This window comes from Molothrus aeneus, chromosome 8 (assembly GCF_037042795.1).
Source record: "Molothrus aeneus isolate 106 chromosome 8, BPBGC_Maene_1.0, whole genome shotgun sequence".
Lineage (NCBI taxonomy): Eukaryota > Metazoa > Chordata > Aves > Passeriformes > Icteridae > Molothrus > Molothrus aeneus.
In genome coordinates this window covers 15,282,987-15,300,618 of record NC_089653.1, presented here as the reverse complement: position 1 = coordinate 15,300,618, position 17,632 = coordinate 15,282,987, and the positions used below count along the sequence as shown (strand labels likewise).

The 17,632-nt window shown below is 38.2% G+C and overlaps 1 protein-coding gene across 1 annotated transcript in view; it reads left to right on the top strand.

The window, feature by feature from the left end:
• The window catches only part of PARG (poly(ADP-ribose) glycohydrolase), a 62,244-nt gene extending 44,786 nt beyond the window's left edge, over positions 1–17,458 (top strand). The window contains exons 13-18 of the mRNA XM_066554539.1: positions 1,246–1,393; positions 6,355–6,433; positions 7,222–7,330; positions 9,896–10,001; positions 13,163–13,291; positions 14,051–17,458. Of these exons, the coding sequence (XP_066410636.1) occupies positions 1,246–1,393; positions 6,355–6,433; positions 7,222–7,330; positions 9,896–10,001; positions 13,163–13,291; positions 14,051–14,223 (744 nt within the window). The 3' untranslated portion in view covers positions 14,224–17,458. The remainder of the gene's footprint in view (positions 1–1,245; positions 1,394–6,354; positions 6,434–7,221; positions 7,331–9,895; positions 10,002–13,162; positions 13,292–14,050) is intronic.
• Positions 17,459–17,632: the final 174 nt, after the last annotated feature.

The window sequence follows — 17,632 nt, the reverse complement described above, 5'->3', positions numbered from 1 at the left end:
CTGGCTGTGGCCGTCAGACAAAGGCAAGGTGGTGAGTCAGGGCACCAGGGACAGTGAGAGATGTGTGATGAGCATCAGCAGGGCTGGGCCTGGGCCCACAGGTGATGTGCCTCAGGTGATGATGTCTCAGGTGAGGGGCAGGACAGGTGCTTGTGTGGGACAAGGCTGGCCCCAGGGGACGCTGCCCAGCACAGTTACAGTGCTCTGGGACCCTGGCACGCTGTACATCTCAGTGGTTTTCATATTTCAACTTTTTTATCATAGTCAAGTTTAGCAAATCTTAAACAACTGAAATGTGTTGGTGTTTCCAGGATAGACTAGAGGAACACCTGCTGCTGTAGTGGCTGGCTCTTGGTGTGCTTTGGACTCTGCCTCCTGGGTCAGTTTGTAATCTACACAGGTGTTCATGGCACCCCAGCAACTTCTGTCTCCCTCCTGTACCTGTGCTCTCATCAGCTGCCTAAGTAAAAATCAGTAAGAAGCTAATAGTATTTGGAGGATGAAGTAACTTTTAAAAATTATAATATTATAATAATAATATATATATTTATATGGGCAGTTAATTGAGTGAATAGTAATTACTTTATTGAAAAAACAAACTCCTTTTAAAACTGTTGTTTGTAGGAAAATGTAATTTGCAAAATATGTACTATTGCAGCAAAAAATAGTCCAGAGCTTCTCTTATTTCAAACAGAAACCTTGAGAGTCGAAGTGATTTGCCTTGTTCAAGTGCTTTTCAAGGACAATTCATAAGAGATTGGTATTACATTGCAAGAAGAATTTGTTAGAGGGTTTTTTGAGTATGGAACTGTTACAGGGGCAGTGCTAATCTAAAATACTTCCATGGGCACAGTTGGGGCAGAATGCTTTCCAAAGGACAAACTAATGATGTTTCAATGGCTCTAAAAAGAATGCTCTTTTCATCTGTCACATTTACTGGAATGTGTTTTGTTCTGAAATATGTGCTTCTTCAAGGGAAACCCACACAACTTGGATTTGGAACGTTTGAGATGCAAAATTTCTTTTGCTGTGTAGTGTCTCATTTGTTGTAAGCTTTCTGAAAAGTTGAAGGGAAAAAAGAGAGAGGCATGATGATGTTAATTGGTTTCTCTGCTTGTAGTTTTAAGTGATAGCAGCAGATTTCAACACAATAATTGAAATTTGTACAGGATTAAATTAACTTTGGTAATTAAAGGATTTTTTTTCCTTATCCTATCATAACCCTCCTGAATGTATTTTTGGTAGGTTGACTTTGCAAACCGTTTTGTCGGAGGTGGTGTGACCGGGGCAGGACTGGTACAAGAAGAAATTCGGTTTTTAATCAATCCAGAACTGATTGTATCAAGGCTCATCACTGAAGTCTTGGATCACAATGAATGTCTTATCATCACAGGTTAGTCTTTGCAGAAAATGTTTCACATCAAGTTCTGGTTTTATATATACGAAATACATTTCAAGTTGAAGTTTAGTATGTTTAAATGCTGGAAGAATTAAAAAAAAAAAAAGGGAAAAATATTAATACCCTTTGACAAAGAGCCTCCTACTTCATCCTAGCTAACACCACAAGGGATGCTGTTCCATACATATTCTGTGAAAGGAAGAAAAGTGACAGCAAGCAAAAGAACTTATTTTATCCTTTGTAAATGTGTTTGAGGACTTGGGGTCTTGAGATAAAGATTGCTGATGGGCAATATAGGTAACAGCCACAATTTCCAGCTGTTAGCTGATATTGCTCCTCTTATGTTAAAAGATGTGGGGTTTTTGTTCCTCTCCTAAATTTGTAACATTTGATGTGATCAGTGGGATTGAACACTCTTGAGAAGAGGAGCTACCTTCTGATTACCTAAAAGGGGAGGAGGAGGAGGAAGAGGAAGAGTAGAAAATCCGCATCCATTAGGAAAGGGTAGAAAGCTAGGAAGTGTCTCTGAAGGATTTTGATCTTGTAAGTTTGACATATGTTACTTGTATGTTAGTTATGGGTTCCTAATCATATCAGAAATAACCTGCTTCTCCAGTACATTGCTGAGGAGTTGTGTGTGGAGATGTCCTGTCTGCCCAGAGCTTAGCTGAAAGGGCTTTTTCTTTTGCTTCCCACTCTGTCATAGACCCTGGATTATTTAATTATCCATTGGATTAAAACAGCATCAAAAACCAAATGTCACTGTTAAGAACTGGAGCAGTCCAGGTCATGCTGCATGTCTCAGTTCTATACATGAATGAGCATTTTTCATGACTGAGGAAACAAAATGATGCCATAATACTACTTTATTTACACTAAAGAGCAACTATAAAGAAAAAATATATTTACTGAGAGATCCCCTGGGTAGAAATTACAATAGACTATGTTTATATTTTTCAGTCTGCTGTAGCAAAAATATTGGGTTTAGTTACCTGAGCTGTCTCAAAAGTCAAGAGTTTCTGTAGGTATTAGAACACATTCCTTGGAAAAATCCATCAATAGCACTTCTTTCTCTCACATGCATACACAGTAGAAATTTGAGCTTAAATCTTGCAGGTCTTACTCTGTTCTGAGTTATTGATTGTGCTGGGCAGAGTATCTTTTGTTTTCAGTCTTATGCTTGGCAATCTTTTTAAGACAGTGTTTTATTTTGTTTTTCCACTCTGCCAGAATTAATGCCCTTTCTGTGAAAAATTTTTGATAAATTGGCTTTTGTGATTACATTTTAAAAAAACTGAGTCAGAAAAGAAGTTCTTGGCCATCAGAGACTTCTGTATTTTGAATGTGATACTATATTAGCATATTTTAAGCACTGTCCTCTGGGAGAGACTTTTTGGGGAAGGGGAAAAACAGCACAGCTATCAGTCTGGGTAATAACTGATTAGGGGGAATCACTAAATTAGTGTTTTGAAAGACCTTCCATTCCCCTGCAAACAAAAATGGTGATTTGGCATGGACAAGTAAAGGTGAGAATGTTTTTTTGCAGCAATGTTTTATCTTTCTTAATATTCTATCTTCCAGTGTTTTGCAATTAGTATTTGGGATATGGAGTTCTTCTCTAATGGAAATATCCATTCCATCATTTTTATTTAATCTCTGGAGCTTTTCCACCTTGGTTCTTAGCCAAGCCTCTTCTGTATCACGATCCTCTTGATAAATTACATTCTTTGTGATGCATCTTGACTCGGCAGCCTAATGGGTATAACTGTGTAGCTTAAATTTGCAGTGGAGCCCAAGAAATTGGGAGATAAATTAAATTTGTTGTGATTTTCCAGTATCTGGTTAAGATCACTGCTGTAATGACTATGAAAATAGTCATGCAAACAGTGGAGTTCTTCAACACAGACATCTACCTACAGAAATGTCAGCAGCAACACCAGAGATTCCTACAGCTGCATTTCTGGTAGAGCTGTGAATAAGTGTGAGTGGTTTTCATTCAGTTCTTTTCTTTCTTTCTTTTTTCCCTCCTGTTTGAGCTCACACATCCTCAGGCAGTGTTAAGAGCAGATGAAGCTGTGTTCCTTGTTTGCTTTAAATTTAAAGATGTATCAATGGCCAGTGGGGACTACATCTTAGCAGGGCAGTTTTGGAGCCTTCTGACCACATTAGCCAGGCAGCAAATGGGATGAGATAATTGGTTTGGCTGAAAATTTACGCAGAGGAGAAAATTGGTTTTCAGCTGGATTTAGCAGGCTGATTGTGCCACTGTTGGGAGAGCCAAAGACTAATGGTGGTACAGGATAAGGATTGGCAGAACTGATTGAAAGGGAAAGAAGGACCTTCCTCTCACTTATGGCACTGAATGTGCCTTTATATTGGTGACTATAAAACTAAACTTGTGCAATTTTCACATCTACTTTTTGTTTAGTGCTAGTGGTTCTGCCTCTTTGGGGTTGTAATTTCTAGATGATTAGAAATACTAGAGGAACGCTATGGTGGGATTTTTCCCAATCCCTGGAAACATTATAATGCTGTACACATCAAAATCAAATGTAAAGATAGACTATGGAATCTGAGGAAGGTAAATTTATTTTTAGTAATAATTGCAAATCTGTCTAAATTGGAGAGGTCCCATAAACACCAACATTTGGCTGGCAATCTCACTTTTTGCCTGATGCTGTAACTTTTACAAGTCTCACAAAGGATAGATTTTTAAATGGTACTTATATATACATTCTTTTGATTTTAGGTAGGCTTTTCTAGGTTTTGGAGCTTGTTTTTAAAGTTCTGGTGGAACCTTATTCATGGTTTGCCTTCTTTTACCTCTTTTTTTTTTTTGATGGGAAGAAAAAGGAGTCACCAAAAATATTAACATATCTAGCTTATCCCATACTGCTTCTGTTCTCTCAGCAACAGAAGTTTGTATCCCAGTAATTCACAGGCAGAAGTATTGCCAGTGAAAATTGTATGACAAATTTCCAGAGCTTCACTTATGAAAACTGATTGATTTTCATTAGCTTCAGATTTCTGGGACATGACTTTGTAGTCTGTGTGATTTCCTTGAGTTTCTCCAGTATTGATTTTTTTTTCTTTTAGTGGATATGTGTGTGTATATGGGTGTATTGCTTGCTTGTTTGTTTCCTAGTGCTTTTGTCATCAGACACTACAATTCCATAAAAATGAATGAAACAATGAACCTTGAAAAAGCCAGCCTAATACTTTATCATTTAATCTATCCTGGTGCAATATCTTGATGACCTAGAATTTTCTTTCCCCATCTTAGACACCAAAGGAAATGCTTCCTTTTTCAAGCTCGAAGTTTTGCTAGGTTGTCCTCTAAAGAGACCTCTCAGAAGAGTCACATACTTCCCTTATCTGTCTTTTCTTGCTCTGTGCTTAGACACTTTCATCAAGCCTGTCAAGAGAACTGAATTTTACTCATGTCAGGAAAAGTCTTAGTGAAGGCTGATAGCCTGCAGTTCAATTAGAAGGCTGATTTCAGAATATGGAAGCTGCTTGTGGTTGTCCTTTGTCTTTGTCTGGGCATGAATGTGTGTGAATACGTAGGGATATTTTGTTATCCACATTTTTCAGATGATTTTTTTAATCAGGAAGTGAACTTGGTGAGAAATCTCTTACCATCCCACTCATTTTGCATAGCAACTTTTCAAAATAGCCTTAAGCGAGATTTGTGTGCCTTCAGAATGATTAATGTTCTAGAATAAATAAATAATGAGTGAGAAACAGGACAGATGAATTAAATGAGCATTGATAAGTCTTGTCAGTTAAAATTAATATGGGTAAATGGGGAAAATATTTTGACGTATATGCATCATTGTAGAGTTTTTAACAGCTTGTTTCCCATGCTTGAGACTACTGGAGGTAAACGTTCAAGTTTCCTTGTCAGTGAGGTTTAAAGTTAATAGTTCTATGGTTTTGATTGTTCAACTTCAATTGCATTTTTATTTAGAGATTAGAAAACTCAGATTAAATTTCAACCTTTGTATTCTCAGGATGTTGCTGATCTGTGCAATAGTTAGGCAGTACTCTCATCTTAATCAGATGTTTTGTGCTGTCAGCTTGCAATTCCTTAAACCTTGTTTGTCCCCATTCTATTTATAGACATAGCTGGTATCACAAATTAAGGGACTGCTAAACAGTTCTCTTCTTACTCTTACTGTTTGTAATTGTGCCAGACTATACCTGCAGGAAGCTCCAAACAAGTCAGCTCAGCTGGTCAGAGCATGGTGCCGATAACACCAAGGCCGTGAGTTCACTGAAGAGTTGGACTCATGATCCTTGGGGGTCCCTTCCAACCCAGGCAATTCTGTGATTTCTGAAACTCAGCTGTTGTGAGCTCAGAATGGAGAGAAGGTGTGATTTTGCTGGGGCATTACTTCAGGAATATTTCTCTGAAGCATTTGTGCAATGCACAGGTTTTGAAGCAAGGTCCTGAAGCTCTATAAAATGAGGTGAAAGGCAACCTTTTTAGAAGGGTTATGATCCTTGTTCTCAGTTAAGATACACTCTGTCTTGGGATAAACCTTTAAAAAGGATTTGGTATAGCAGAGCATAATAGCTAAAATTACTGGTGGCTTTAAGGAGCTGCTTTCTGACAGCCTTTAATAATTGCCAAGATCCCCTTCTGGACCTTTTCAAGAGCATTCAAGTACATTCCAGGCTGTGGTTTTTTGTACTGAGCCTTTATCATTATATACTGGGCAGCATACGTTGATCTGCACTCGTAGTGTTCTGTGGTGGTGCTGCTCATCACCTATGCAAGGGAGCTCTACAAGGAAATCTTGTACTCGTGGTGCAAATACAAATTCTCTGTTTCCCATTGCTTCTGAGAGCTGTGTGTTCATTTGGAGAAGCAGTGATTCCTATCAAAGATTTGCCAAGTGAAAAAAAAATGTACATATTTTATATGTAATCTGAAAAATAATTTGTTTCAGGTACTGAGCAGTACAGTGAGTACACAGGCTATGCAGAGACTTACCGCTGGGCAAGGAGCCACGAAGATAAGACCCCTAGGTAAAGTTGCATTTAAGTATTTTAAGTGAAGGCAGAAAGAAATGTTAGAAATTTGAAAACTTTTTTCCTAGCATTTGCCTTAATAAGATATTTGCTTGATGTTGCTCTCTTCAGCAGAGGCAACAGGCTAAGAAAGTTATGTCATATTAGTAGTGCCATACTAATGCTAATAAGTGGTACCTGCCCTTATGTTGGTTCTTAGACTAACATCTTTTACAGTTTAGAGATATATGTATTTGATGCACATTTTTGCTAAGATACTGACTGAACTATGGTTTGCAATGTCACAAGAAGTTTGACAATGATACCTCAGATGCCACAGTGCAGCTGATGTGTGGCAAAATAAGAATCGATACCATGAATCTGAGTAGAAGGCTGTGAGCTCTTGAATTTATTTCTCCAGCAATGTCATTAAAGTATATACAGAAAATTACTCATTTGGTATAGAAACATACACAGTGTACTCTCATTTAAATGTTGGAGGAAGACAGAGAAACACTGACCTTGCAATGTTCTTATATACTTGATAAATAGGGCTGTGTAATTAGATTTGTTTCACGTTCATGCTCAAAGTCTAGCCAGGGTATTTCTAAATTTATGGGGAGGCCTGTCTCATTTTTGATGCTGCTTTCATTCCCAACCCACAAAGAGAAAGTATTCCATTGTCTGTTGAGTTCACCTTTTCAGCTGCTTCTAACAGAGAAGGGAATTGCTCATTTTGAATTGGGGTTATATGGCTGATATTAAACAGCTAATGTCATCTACTTTTCTCCCCCCTCCAATTTTAGGGATGAATGGCAACGACGCTACACTGAAATTGTTGCTATAGATGCATTTCACTTCAGACGTTTCCTTGATCAATTTGGTCCAGATAAAATTAGAAGAGAGCTCAACAAGGCCAGTAACTTCTTACAATAACCTGCAGTCTAATGTTTATAGAGCTTTTTCAAATATTTTTATGTTATTGTCTTCATCTAAGGAAGTTCTTGCTTACTTCTGTCTCATATGACAGGTATTTGCTGTCCAAAATGTTAAAGCAAAAGATTGTAAAATATATTTCTTGTCCTTTGATGTGCTATTCAAAGGTGTATTTTATACAACTTTCAAAAATTTAAATGAAACTTGGATATATATTTTGTTAATTCTTCCCTGTCCTGCTTCCAAATGATGGGCTGAGAGTTGGGGTTGTCCATCATGGGGAAGAGAAGGCTTCAGGGAGGGACTTTTAATATGGGCAGATAGTGACAGTACAACGGCCAGTGGTTTTAAACTGACAGAGGACAGGTTTAAATTAGGTATTAGGAAGAAATTCCTTACTGTGAGGGTTGTGAGGCACTGGAACAGGTTGCCAAAGGAACCTGTGGATGCCCCATCCCTGGTAGTGTTCAGTCCCAGGTTGGATGGGGCCCTGAACAACCTGAGATAGTGAATGGCATCCCAGCCCATGGCAGGCAGGTTGGAATGAGGCAATCTTTGAGGTCCCTTCCAACTCAAACTAAATTATGAGTCTAAGTTCTTTCCCTACGATTTGTGCTGTTGAATTCTACTCAGCTGTGCAGTCAAGGTGCAGAAGGAGGTGCCTCATGTTTTAACATGGGGCAGTTCATAAATACGGTCCCACTTGCTTTTCTTCCACCTTTCTTCTTTGCTCTTGGGATATTGACATATTGCCTGGGAGTTTACCTTTTCCTATATTGATGTTTTCTTGAGATTTGATCCAGCTGTTCATAAATCCCCTTTATTTTCACAGTAGCTGTAAGGGCTGTTGTAACTACTTATGTGTGTATAAAGACTGACAATGCAGGCCAGTTTAATCCTTTAAACAAAGCTTCTGGGTTGACATTCAAAACTAGCATACTTCTTACTAATAATCCTTGCACATTATTATTCATTATCATAATTTATTCAAAGTTTTCAGTCCTTGACCCTGCCCTGAGTCAGCTGTGTAAAAACTGCACTTTGCAGTGACTGTGGTCCTTGATAATCTCACACATCCAAGTTCCCAGGCTGAAGAGCTCTTTGACAGGGGAAGCTGGAACTGTGCTGGACATAATTTTTTTTCTCTCCTCTGCCATCTCTAATTTGGGATCTTCTCCTTAAGTAAGATATTTGAGATGTTTCCCAGTCCTTGGTGTCTGCCATGGATTCCCAAACATAATGTTTGGGAACATTGGGTTACTTTCCCGAGCTGTGGCAGGTGCTTTATCATGTGCATAGCCAAGGTTTTCCTGTCACTTGTTTTTCTTCTTGTTTTGCTGCTGCTCTTTTGTTGAAGCTAAAGCAGTCTTTTCCCAGCTTTTAAGGTTGTACTTTGACAGGGACTAGTAATTGCCACCAGTGAGCTGTCTGTGGTTATGGGACCTTAACTTTTCAAGGCCTTTGCTGTTATCCCATGCACAAATTTTATCTGCTGACATGCTGTGTCTGGAATCAGTCTCCAGTTCACAAAGCAGATTCTCCTAAGTTAATTAGAAGGTTAATGGACCAGAATTAGGGCCTTGCATGGCCAGTATAAGGCATAGGTAGTGAGAGGTGTGTGGCCTGTTCTAGCAGTGGCAGTGCTGTTTTTACTGGGCAGTGGAGTACAGTAATGCTAATTCAGTTATACTCTGCTAGTGTGCCAGTTTTTGGGATCAAAACATGCTGATGAGTTTCCTTAGTGTGATTCTACATTTACAGATGCAGTGAGCTTGGGTGTTGAATATAAGAGCTCAATGTTGTTATTGTTAAAGCCTCCTTCTTTCTGCAGTATGGAGGGTATAGAATATAATAGGATTTATTTTAAATAAATTCAAACATAGGAACACACTGCCCTAATTCTTGGCTGTAAAGGGAATACACCCTCTTGAAATGATGTACAGTGCTGAAGGACTAATTTAAATTAGTTGTGAAACCTTAGCATCTTGACTAAAGTAACATTCACCAGCTTGTTTCTTCATGGCTGGTAATGAAATTTGCCCTAAAAAGGACATTTAAGTAGAGTTTGTAAACCTTACTGATATCTTAGTACAAAATTCTAATTACCTACATCAGTGAATTTGTGATCTGTCTACAATTTTCAGTGTATTGATTTGGTTTAGATTTTTAAAATAAATTATGGTAAATCACTGCTACATTTATAAGGTGTGTTGGTTTGGCTGATGTTTTTTTATGAGGACTGATTGGTATTTAAGAAAAATTTTAAGTCTTTATCCTGAAAAGCTTCCTGTAGCTGTGATGAAATGCCTGGGACTTAGGACCTGTATCTTAATTTTTAACTTGGATCCAAATAAGGCAAAAGTCTTCCCATCTTAATTTTTTTTGTTATTGATGTTGAATTTAAAGGAAGACTAAGGATGTATTGAAGTAGTTTGAATTTGGTATTGCTAGAAGACACTGCTGGTTTTTGTTATCATTTTACTGTTTGGAAGTATTGCACCAGGCTGCCTCTCAAATCCATCTCTGACTCTTGTGTGCATGCAGGCCTACTGTGGCTTCTCTCGACCCAACGTTCCACCTCAGCATCTCTCTGCAATAGCCACAGGAAACTGGGGATGTGGTGCCTTTGGAGGGGACTCCCGATTAAAAGGTAAATCATAGCAATTCTTCATGTTCAGATTAATCAAATCACTTACATTTTGGTCCTGGGCCATATGTTTTTGTTCAAGTACATTTTTTGCTTTTGTTCTAATTAATACATGTTTGCCAAGAAATGGCATTCTATAGAATTGGTACATTACTGCTGATCTTTAGGCTGTGAGTAATGTGGCCTTCAACAAGAAAAGAGCATTCCACTTTATTCTTTGTGCTGTAGACTGTTATGCTATTTTCAGTTAAAAGTTTGGGGCACGCACATGATGCTGAAATGCTGGGTTTGCAAGGACTTGTAGCACTGAAACCTTCCAAAACACAAATGTTTATCTTTAGTTCACAGAAGAACGTGTTCATTGCAGTTGTCAGTCATATAAATCAGTTGACCTTTCTGGAGCAGTCTTTTCAGATTCTGCCTGAAATTCGTATCTCTGCAAAGCTGTTTAAAGTACCTGGTAATTTGCAAGGCTTCACAAATTTGCTGGCAATGGTTAATGTTTAGTCTTACTCCTTAATATATTGCTGTATGCCAGAGAGGTTTCCAGTCACTCAGTCATGCTGCTTTCTTTCCTGACTTGCCTGCTATATCACTCACTTTCTCATGTTCTTTTATATTTAATTAGAGTATTTGTAATGCAGCAGATATCCCATGCCTACATTCATTTAAGACCTTTTCCATCAATTCAAGAACTGATGGATCTTGACATATAAATTCATATCTTGGTTCATATAATTCTAAGTAGAAATTTACATTTCTTTGTTGTTTCCAAGCATTTGAAGAGTATTTCAAATTTGCTTTTCAGAACAGCTTTAGGTAGATGCAGTGAGACAGTCATCAGGCTACCAGTTTCATTTCTTTTTTTAATGTGCTTAATTCATAAAGCATCTATTTTTTTCTCAATGCTCATTGGGTTCCTGGCATTTTTTTTATTTCCATTAGCTAAAGTAGGCTGCCAAATGCATATCTTATCACAATCAGGACTAGTATTTACTGTAGGATCTGAGCATACTTGATTTATGTTAGGAAGGTTTAACAAGTACTTCAATTTGCATAAGATCTTGGATCTGAACTTGTAATATCCCATGTATGTTTTTTTAAAGTAGAAGAAGGATGTCAGTACCGCCATTGCTCCAGGTGCAAGTCCAGAAGTTAAGTGGGATCACATCAGCTGGGTGCAAGGGCCAAGAGAGCTCAGATCCCTCCAGACCCCAGTACCACAGGCTCTGTTGCTCTTCCTGTGATGCTTCTTTCCTGTACCAGAAGCATGGAAATTTCCCATGGTATTGTGTATCATTAATGTCCAGAAGATTGTGAAGTCTGATTCTTGACAGAAATTTTGATCCTTGTTTCATAAGATCTATAGCAATTCAAAATAAGCTATAGGATATTTTTAACATCTTGTAAAGTGAAACTGCAGTTTGGAATGAATAATAAGATTCATTAGGTTCTGTTCCCCTATGCAAGCTAGTTAATTAGACCCTAAAAGCTAAACTACTGAAGCTATACTAAATCCACAGCTGCTTCAGTGGTTTAATTAAAATATCATTCCCAGATTGAGATTAATTTCACATGTGAATCATGTAATTTATAATTTTGGCTATGGGTTTACAAGAGGAAGTTTTTTTGATTGAGGGATGCAGTGTTTTAATAGGTCTCTATTTAAAAATGTGAAAGATTATTGAGCTGAGCTCTGAACAGCTTTCTATTTAGCTTCCACTAGCAGGTGGTAATGCACTATGTACACTGTTTTATTTAAAATTAATCTTTACAAAGACAATATTAATCACATTTTAATTAACTCTACTTACTGGGTGGAAGAAGGAGGAATTAATATCAGAGCTGCACCAACAGGCTCTGAAGGAAGACAAGCTGCAGCAGATGAAATAGTTGCTGGGGCCCATTGGTAGGACTGTTGTAGAACCTGTGATTGATTGCATGCCTCTGTGGCACTCCAGCCTGGCAGTGCTGGCTGATGAAAAAGCTGCGCTCTTCTAAGTTTGGTGCTGCCTAAAAGGGTCCTGGTTTTCTTCTCCCCCTTTGTTGTTCCTGGCTCTGTGGTCTGGTGCCCTCCCTTGCCTCAGCTCTGGCTCTTGGTAAACTTTTCACTCTGCCAATTCAACTGCTGTTCTAGCAGAAAACAATTAGCTTTTATTCTGCATCCATAATTTTCTGCTACTTTGGTGAATGGAATTGGCATAATGATGTCTGATGAGCACCAGAGAGCTGCAGAAAAGCCAGGAGCTGGGTGAGAAGTGGACCAGAGCTACTTTCTCCAGTTGCAGTGGGTCATTAGCTTGGCTCATCAGCACTACTGATCCAGATGATTTCTCATGGTGAATCTTCAAAAAACTGTTCCCAAGATAGGAAACATTTTTCTTTCTTTTACATATAGAGGAAAAAAAATCTGTCTATATTGTAATGTTAGCTGTTGGCAGAACTTGGGGTGCAGCTTGGGCCAATGAGTTTGACAGAAAGCTGGAAGTTAACATGAATTGCATTGCTGACATCACCCCTCACAGGTCAGAATAAGCCATCATATTCCTTGCTGCATACTTCTATTGTAGGTATCATGGACACCTTAAATTATGCATGAACATGCTGCAGAACCATAGTTCTTTTCTTGGAGCTAAAAGTTGGGTCAGTTTTCACTTTGCATAGCTTACCTAGTGAAAGGATTGGCTTCATTCCTTCTTACAGGCGGCACAGAATGGAAATTGCCAAGTGCTCATGGATGCTTTTTACCCCACTGTCTGTGGCTGTATGGGCAGCTCATACCAGGGGCTGCTCTGTTGCCTTATGCTGCCACAGGCATTTATTGACTAATTAATGTCTGCATGCTGCTTGGGGGCAGACATGGACCAAAATAAACCCCTCTCAGTTTTAAGCACATTGTTTATCTGGAAGTAAGGGTGGATGTCACTAACAGCTCTAGCAGAATGCTCCAACACTCTTGACTTGCAGTGCCCAGCATTATTTACTACTTCATGTCTTCATTTAAAAAATAGAAGTAATATTTACCTACCCATTGTTTGTAGTGCTTTGCAGCATCCACATGGACATGGGTGCTATGGTTGTTTGCTGTAAACTTAAGCTGTGTTTTTTCCTTCAGCAAATTGTTTTATCCTGTGTTCATGTGTAATCTTTTTTCGTTGTTTCAGCCTTAATTCAGATATTGGCAGCTGCAGAGGCTGGACGTGATATTGTGTATTTTACCTTTGGAGATGTGGAGCTGATGCGGGACATTTACAGCATGCATACTTTTCTCTGTGAGAAGGGCCAAACTATTGGTGAGCAAAAAGAAATCTTTGTGTGCACAATAGAGACATGACCATCTCTCTAAGCAGAAATTTTCCAATATGAATTCTTGTCTCTAAGTGCTGAACAAAAGCAAATGGGTCTCAGTTTATTTGTACCTGTTCCCAGAATGGGGAGCTCTTCTGATTTGGGATCTACTGCACAGTGCTAATCAGTTTAGAAGACTTGTAGATGCTTTTCTGATTCACTTAGGAGTTATGCTGAAGAATTTGAAAAATAGAGATACATGTGGTAGGTAGAAGATTTGCAAAAGCTTTTGATATAACTCAGTAAAGCTTTGAAAAGGGAGAAGCTGCTTAGGCATTCTTGATACAGGCTTGTCTTCTAGTGGTTCTGTCTTGATCCTGCAGGATGTGGTCTGATGTGTTATTCAGTTGCAATACAAGAAAAGCAGTATATCCATTGCCCTATTGTAATTGTTATGTGTCTTTTAATTTCTGGGCCAGAAGCACAAAGCTGGGTAATTGGCAATACATTTGTAAGTAATGTGTATGCAAGCTTAATGTTAGGATTGCTTGTGCAGGAAGTTGAGGGAGGCCATCCTATGTTCTGAACAACCTGCAGACATTCCCATTTACAGTCTTCTGCCTCCTCTGTCTCTGCTCATTTAGAGATGTTCCTAGCCACTGTCTCAGTGTACATGTGCATTTCTAGCCTTCCTTTGCAATCATACATTGCTCATTTGGCATGTTCTCACATGGTTTCTAAGGACTTCTTTTCTGTTTTTGAAGGGGACATTTATAGGCTGTTGCTGAGATACTACAATGAACAATGCAGAAACTGTTCTACTTCAGGACCAGATGTCAAGCTGTACTCTTTCATATACAACACCCTTGAGTCCTATGCACATTCTACTGATGATGATGAGGAGGATGAAGAAAAAGGGTTGTGTTTTGAAGATTAAAATAAATGTATTTGATCAGAATGATGTTTATCTCCTCCCACTGGTATATTGTGTGAATTGCTGGACATAATGAATGAGCTGGCTTAATTTATATTGACTGCATTGGTAGTTATGTATAACACCCAAACAAAAAACCCCACAAACAACTTTGAGAGATGAGATTTATTTGTTTGATGGTTTGATACATGAAAACCTTGTTCATGTGTGTACAGAAAAAAATTCTTTGGTAAGTCTGGTTTGCATTATACCTTGTTAAGTAGAATATTTTGGTACATTTCACTTGAGATTGCTAAAAATCTTCAGATTTCCCTGTACTCCTTTGCCTTTATTTTTCAGAGCTCTTATGTATATTTCTCATGGAGGCTTACAGCTGGAGTACAGACAGCCATGGAACTCCTTGGATGATGTTAGAGAGAAGCATTTTAATGATTGTTCTTACTGAAAATTGTCATAATCCTTAAAAGTGCCAAGGTACCATTGGTGTTCTTAGCAAAGTTTTCATTCTTTTAACTTAAAATGTCCTGGGTCTAATTAATTTTTTTTTTAATTGTTAAAAATGGAAAAGTTCTGGGGGAGTCAAGAATGCATTTCACAACTGCGTGGTCTTTACCAAATTAGACATAAAAGTTAGCATAATGAAGTAGAGAAAGAACAACAAGAGTGGAAAAATGAGAAATGTAACCAAAGCTGGAAGCAGAGGGAAAGATTTTCACATGAAATTCTTCAATACCATTTTGTTGGTGCTATCTGTTACCACATTGAACAAGGTTTTAGTCTATTGGAAGTTTCTCAAGGTTCACTGCTTTTGACAATATTTGATTTAAGGTCTGCTAGTTGTGTTCATATTGTCATATCAGTTCTCCTCTCAGTATGCATATGTGTGAGTATAAGATCCCCATGGGATATGTGAGTTAGGAAACAAATCACATATCAGTGGGAGGAAAGTCTGCTGGTTACAGATAAGAACATGAGGTCTTGTTAGGGATTTCTGCCTGTGTCATTTTAGACATGGGAGTAACAGTGAAGTGTTGGCAAAACATTTTAAAACCCGTGCTTTTACTATCTGTGAATACCAAATTAGTGTTGCTGTAGTACATTAATAGTTTACACAAAACTGCAGATACATCTGTGATAAAACTTTTTCAGGTCTGTGTACAGGGCAAATCCAGTGAGACTTTTTTCTGTATTTAAGCCCAGTTTAAGCTTCAGCCCAGATTCCTAAGTTTAATCTCTACTGTGTTAGATTTTTATTGTCTGTCATAGTTTCTATTCCGAGTTAGCAATACAAGTAAAATCTGCAGCAGGAAATGTAGTGACCTAAGTTTCTTACTCAATGAATCCTTTTGAGTTATGTCAGATAAAACTCTCCAAGCCTCAAACACACCATGGTAATTAAATGCTGGAAGCTGTTGGCAGTCTGGCTTAGAATAAATCACTCACTGTGTGATCTGCTCTGGGGGAAGCAACGGGAAGGAGTCTGGGTCGTTTATAAATACCTTCAGGGAGCTTGGCATGAATTCTAAGTGGGCAGCTTGCAGGTATGTTACTTGGGAAGCGATGGACACAGAGGTTTCTTCCTGTTCTTCCCACCAGGTGTAGTTTTCTCCACCCCCATTCATTTTGAGAAAAAGATTTTGGCTAGAATTTCAGGCTTTTTTCTGTGTTTGCAACCTGTGTCCTCAGATTTAGCAGAAATCTTTTCTCCTGCTCCTGGTGTTTTAGTGTTGGCTCAGATTCTGGCAGTAGGAATAACTGTTTTATTAGCTCTTATTTGAGCATTTAGGTTCAAGTATGATAGTGCTTCTAGATGCATTGCTGATGATAGATGTACCCTGGGAATTATGACAAGTGATGGAAAATTGGTGCTATCAGCCAAACCTTTTTCACCTTACTACTCAGGATCTCATATAGAAGAGATGAAGAATTTGTTCCTAAACAACTGGAAAAAAACACAGCAAAAAGCTTTAAATGCCTAGAAATTACTTCCCCTTTATTATATATAAATACTTCTTTAGTGCAATGTAGTCATTGTGAGAAGTGATTGGTCAGGTATGAAAAATGTACCAGAATATGATGGAATGAAATTCTACTGCAACTCTAGAAACAGAAAAAATTAACTTTGGAGAGATTCTCTGGTGATCATATTATAGGTATGCAGTTAAAAGAGTTCTTGCAGTGTCAAGTGCTTCCAGGATGATCCTAGTCTTTTTATGCACTCTGTAGTTTCAGTGATACTGAGCATTTTCTAATATGGGAAGAATGCCTTTTGTTTGAGATCATTCATTAGGATATGTTTACCATACCTTTTTCTCTAGTGAATTATGCTTGTATGGACAGGAACAAAGGAAAATAATTTCTTTTTCATTTCATGTGTTGTCTGAAAAAGAGTGATATATCCTGGATTCTATCGTGTGTTCCTGATCTCGTGAAGGGCAACATTGTAAGAATGCTTTGAATATGATTTTGATCACAGGCAGGCTGAAGATTATTTTGTTGTTGTTGTTGTTGTTTGTTTTGTTTTTTTTTTTTAAAGCAAAATAGCCCAGAATTAGTTAGCAGTGGTGGTACATTCCCATGATGTTCTAATTCAGTAAAGAGCTGAACTGCCCAGATTGCTGCATGTCAGCCCAATATGTGCTCTACATCTTTCTTTTTCTCCCCACCCAGCACTCCCTATTTCCAAACTCCCTGAAATGTTTCCTTTAGCTGGTGATGCCTTCAGTGCTCTGGGGGAAGTGGTGTGGAATGGAGATGCCAGTGATGTCCTTGTGCAGCCTAGGAAGCTTCAGGTTCACCCTTCCAGAAACCTGGTGATGGAGTATTCTAGGTTTGGGATTTTTTTATTATTTTAGGGATGTTTGCTATATGATTTCCAATAAAAATTAACTTCCTACCAAAACTTTTGTTTTATACTTTTTAGCAGCTAAATTGAATGCTTAATATGAAACAACAACAGGCACTCATGTCGATTGCAATGTTGCCTCATAGTCAAGTTTGGTGTCTGAGCACTTCTATTGTTCTACAGCTCTTGCAGCTAAATTGCTCAGTTTTGATGTTTCCTTATCCAATGAGGAGTATCCAATACTGTATATATTAATTTATAAACTGTTAAAGTGTTCCTGACATTCTTCTAAACTTACAGTTTATGCACCATTATATTGTATTGATTTTTCTGGATCTGTATGCTAATGTTTACAGAATTTTGTAGGAATACAATTAAAAAATTCTGACTGAAGCCATGTTGTGTAATTTGTCACTTAATATACTTTCCAGGAAAGAAGAATTCCAGCACATTTGAATGCACAGGGCATAATATTGCAGATAGTTCTGGCAGTAAACTGACACATAACACACAGCTGAGAAATTTATTCTTCCTGTACAGTATTGTGGCAGCTGCTCCTGTCTGCAC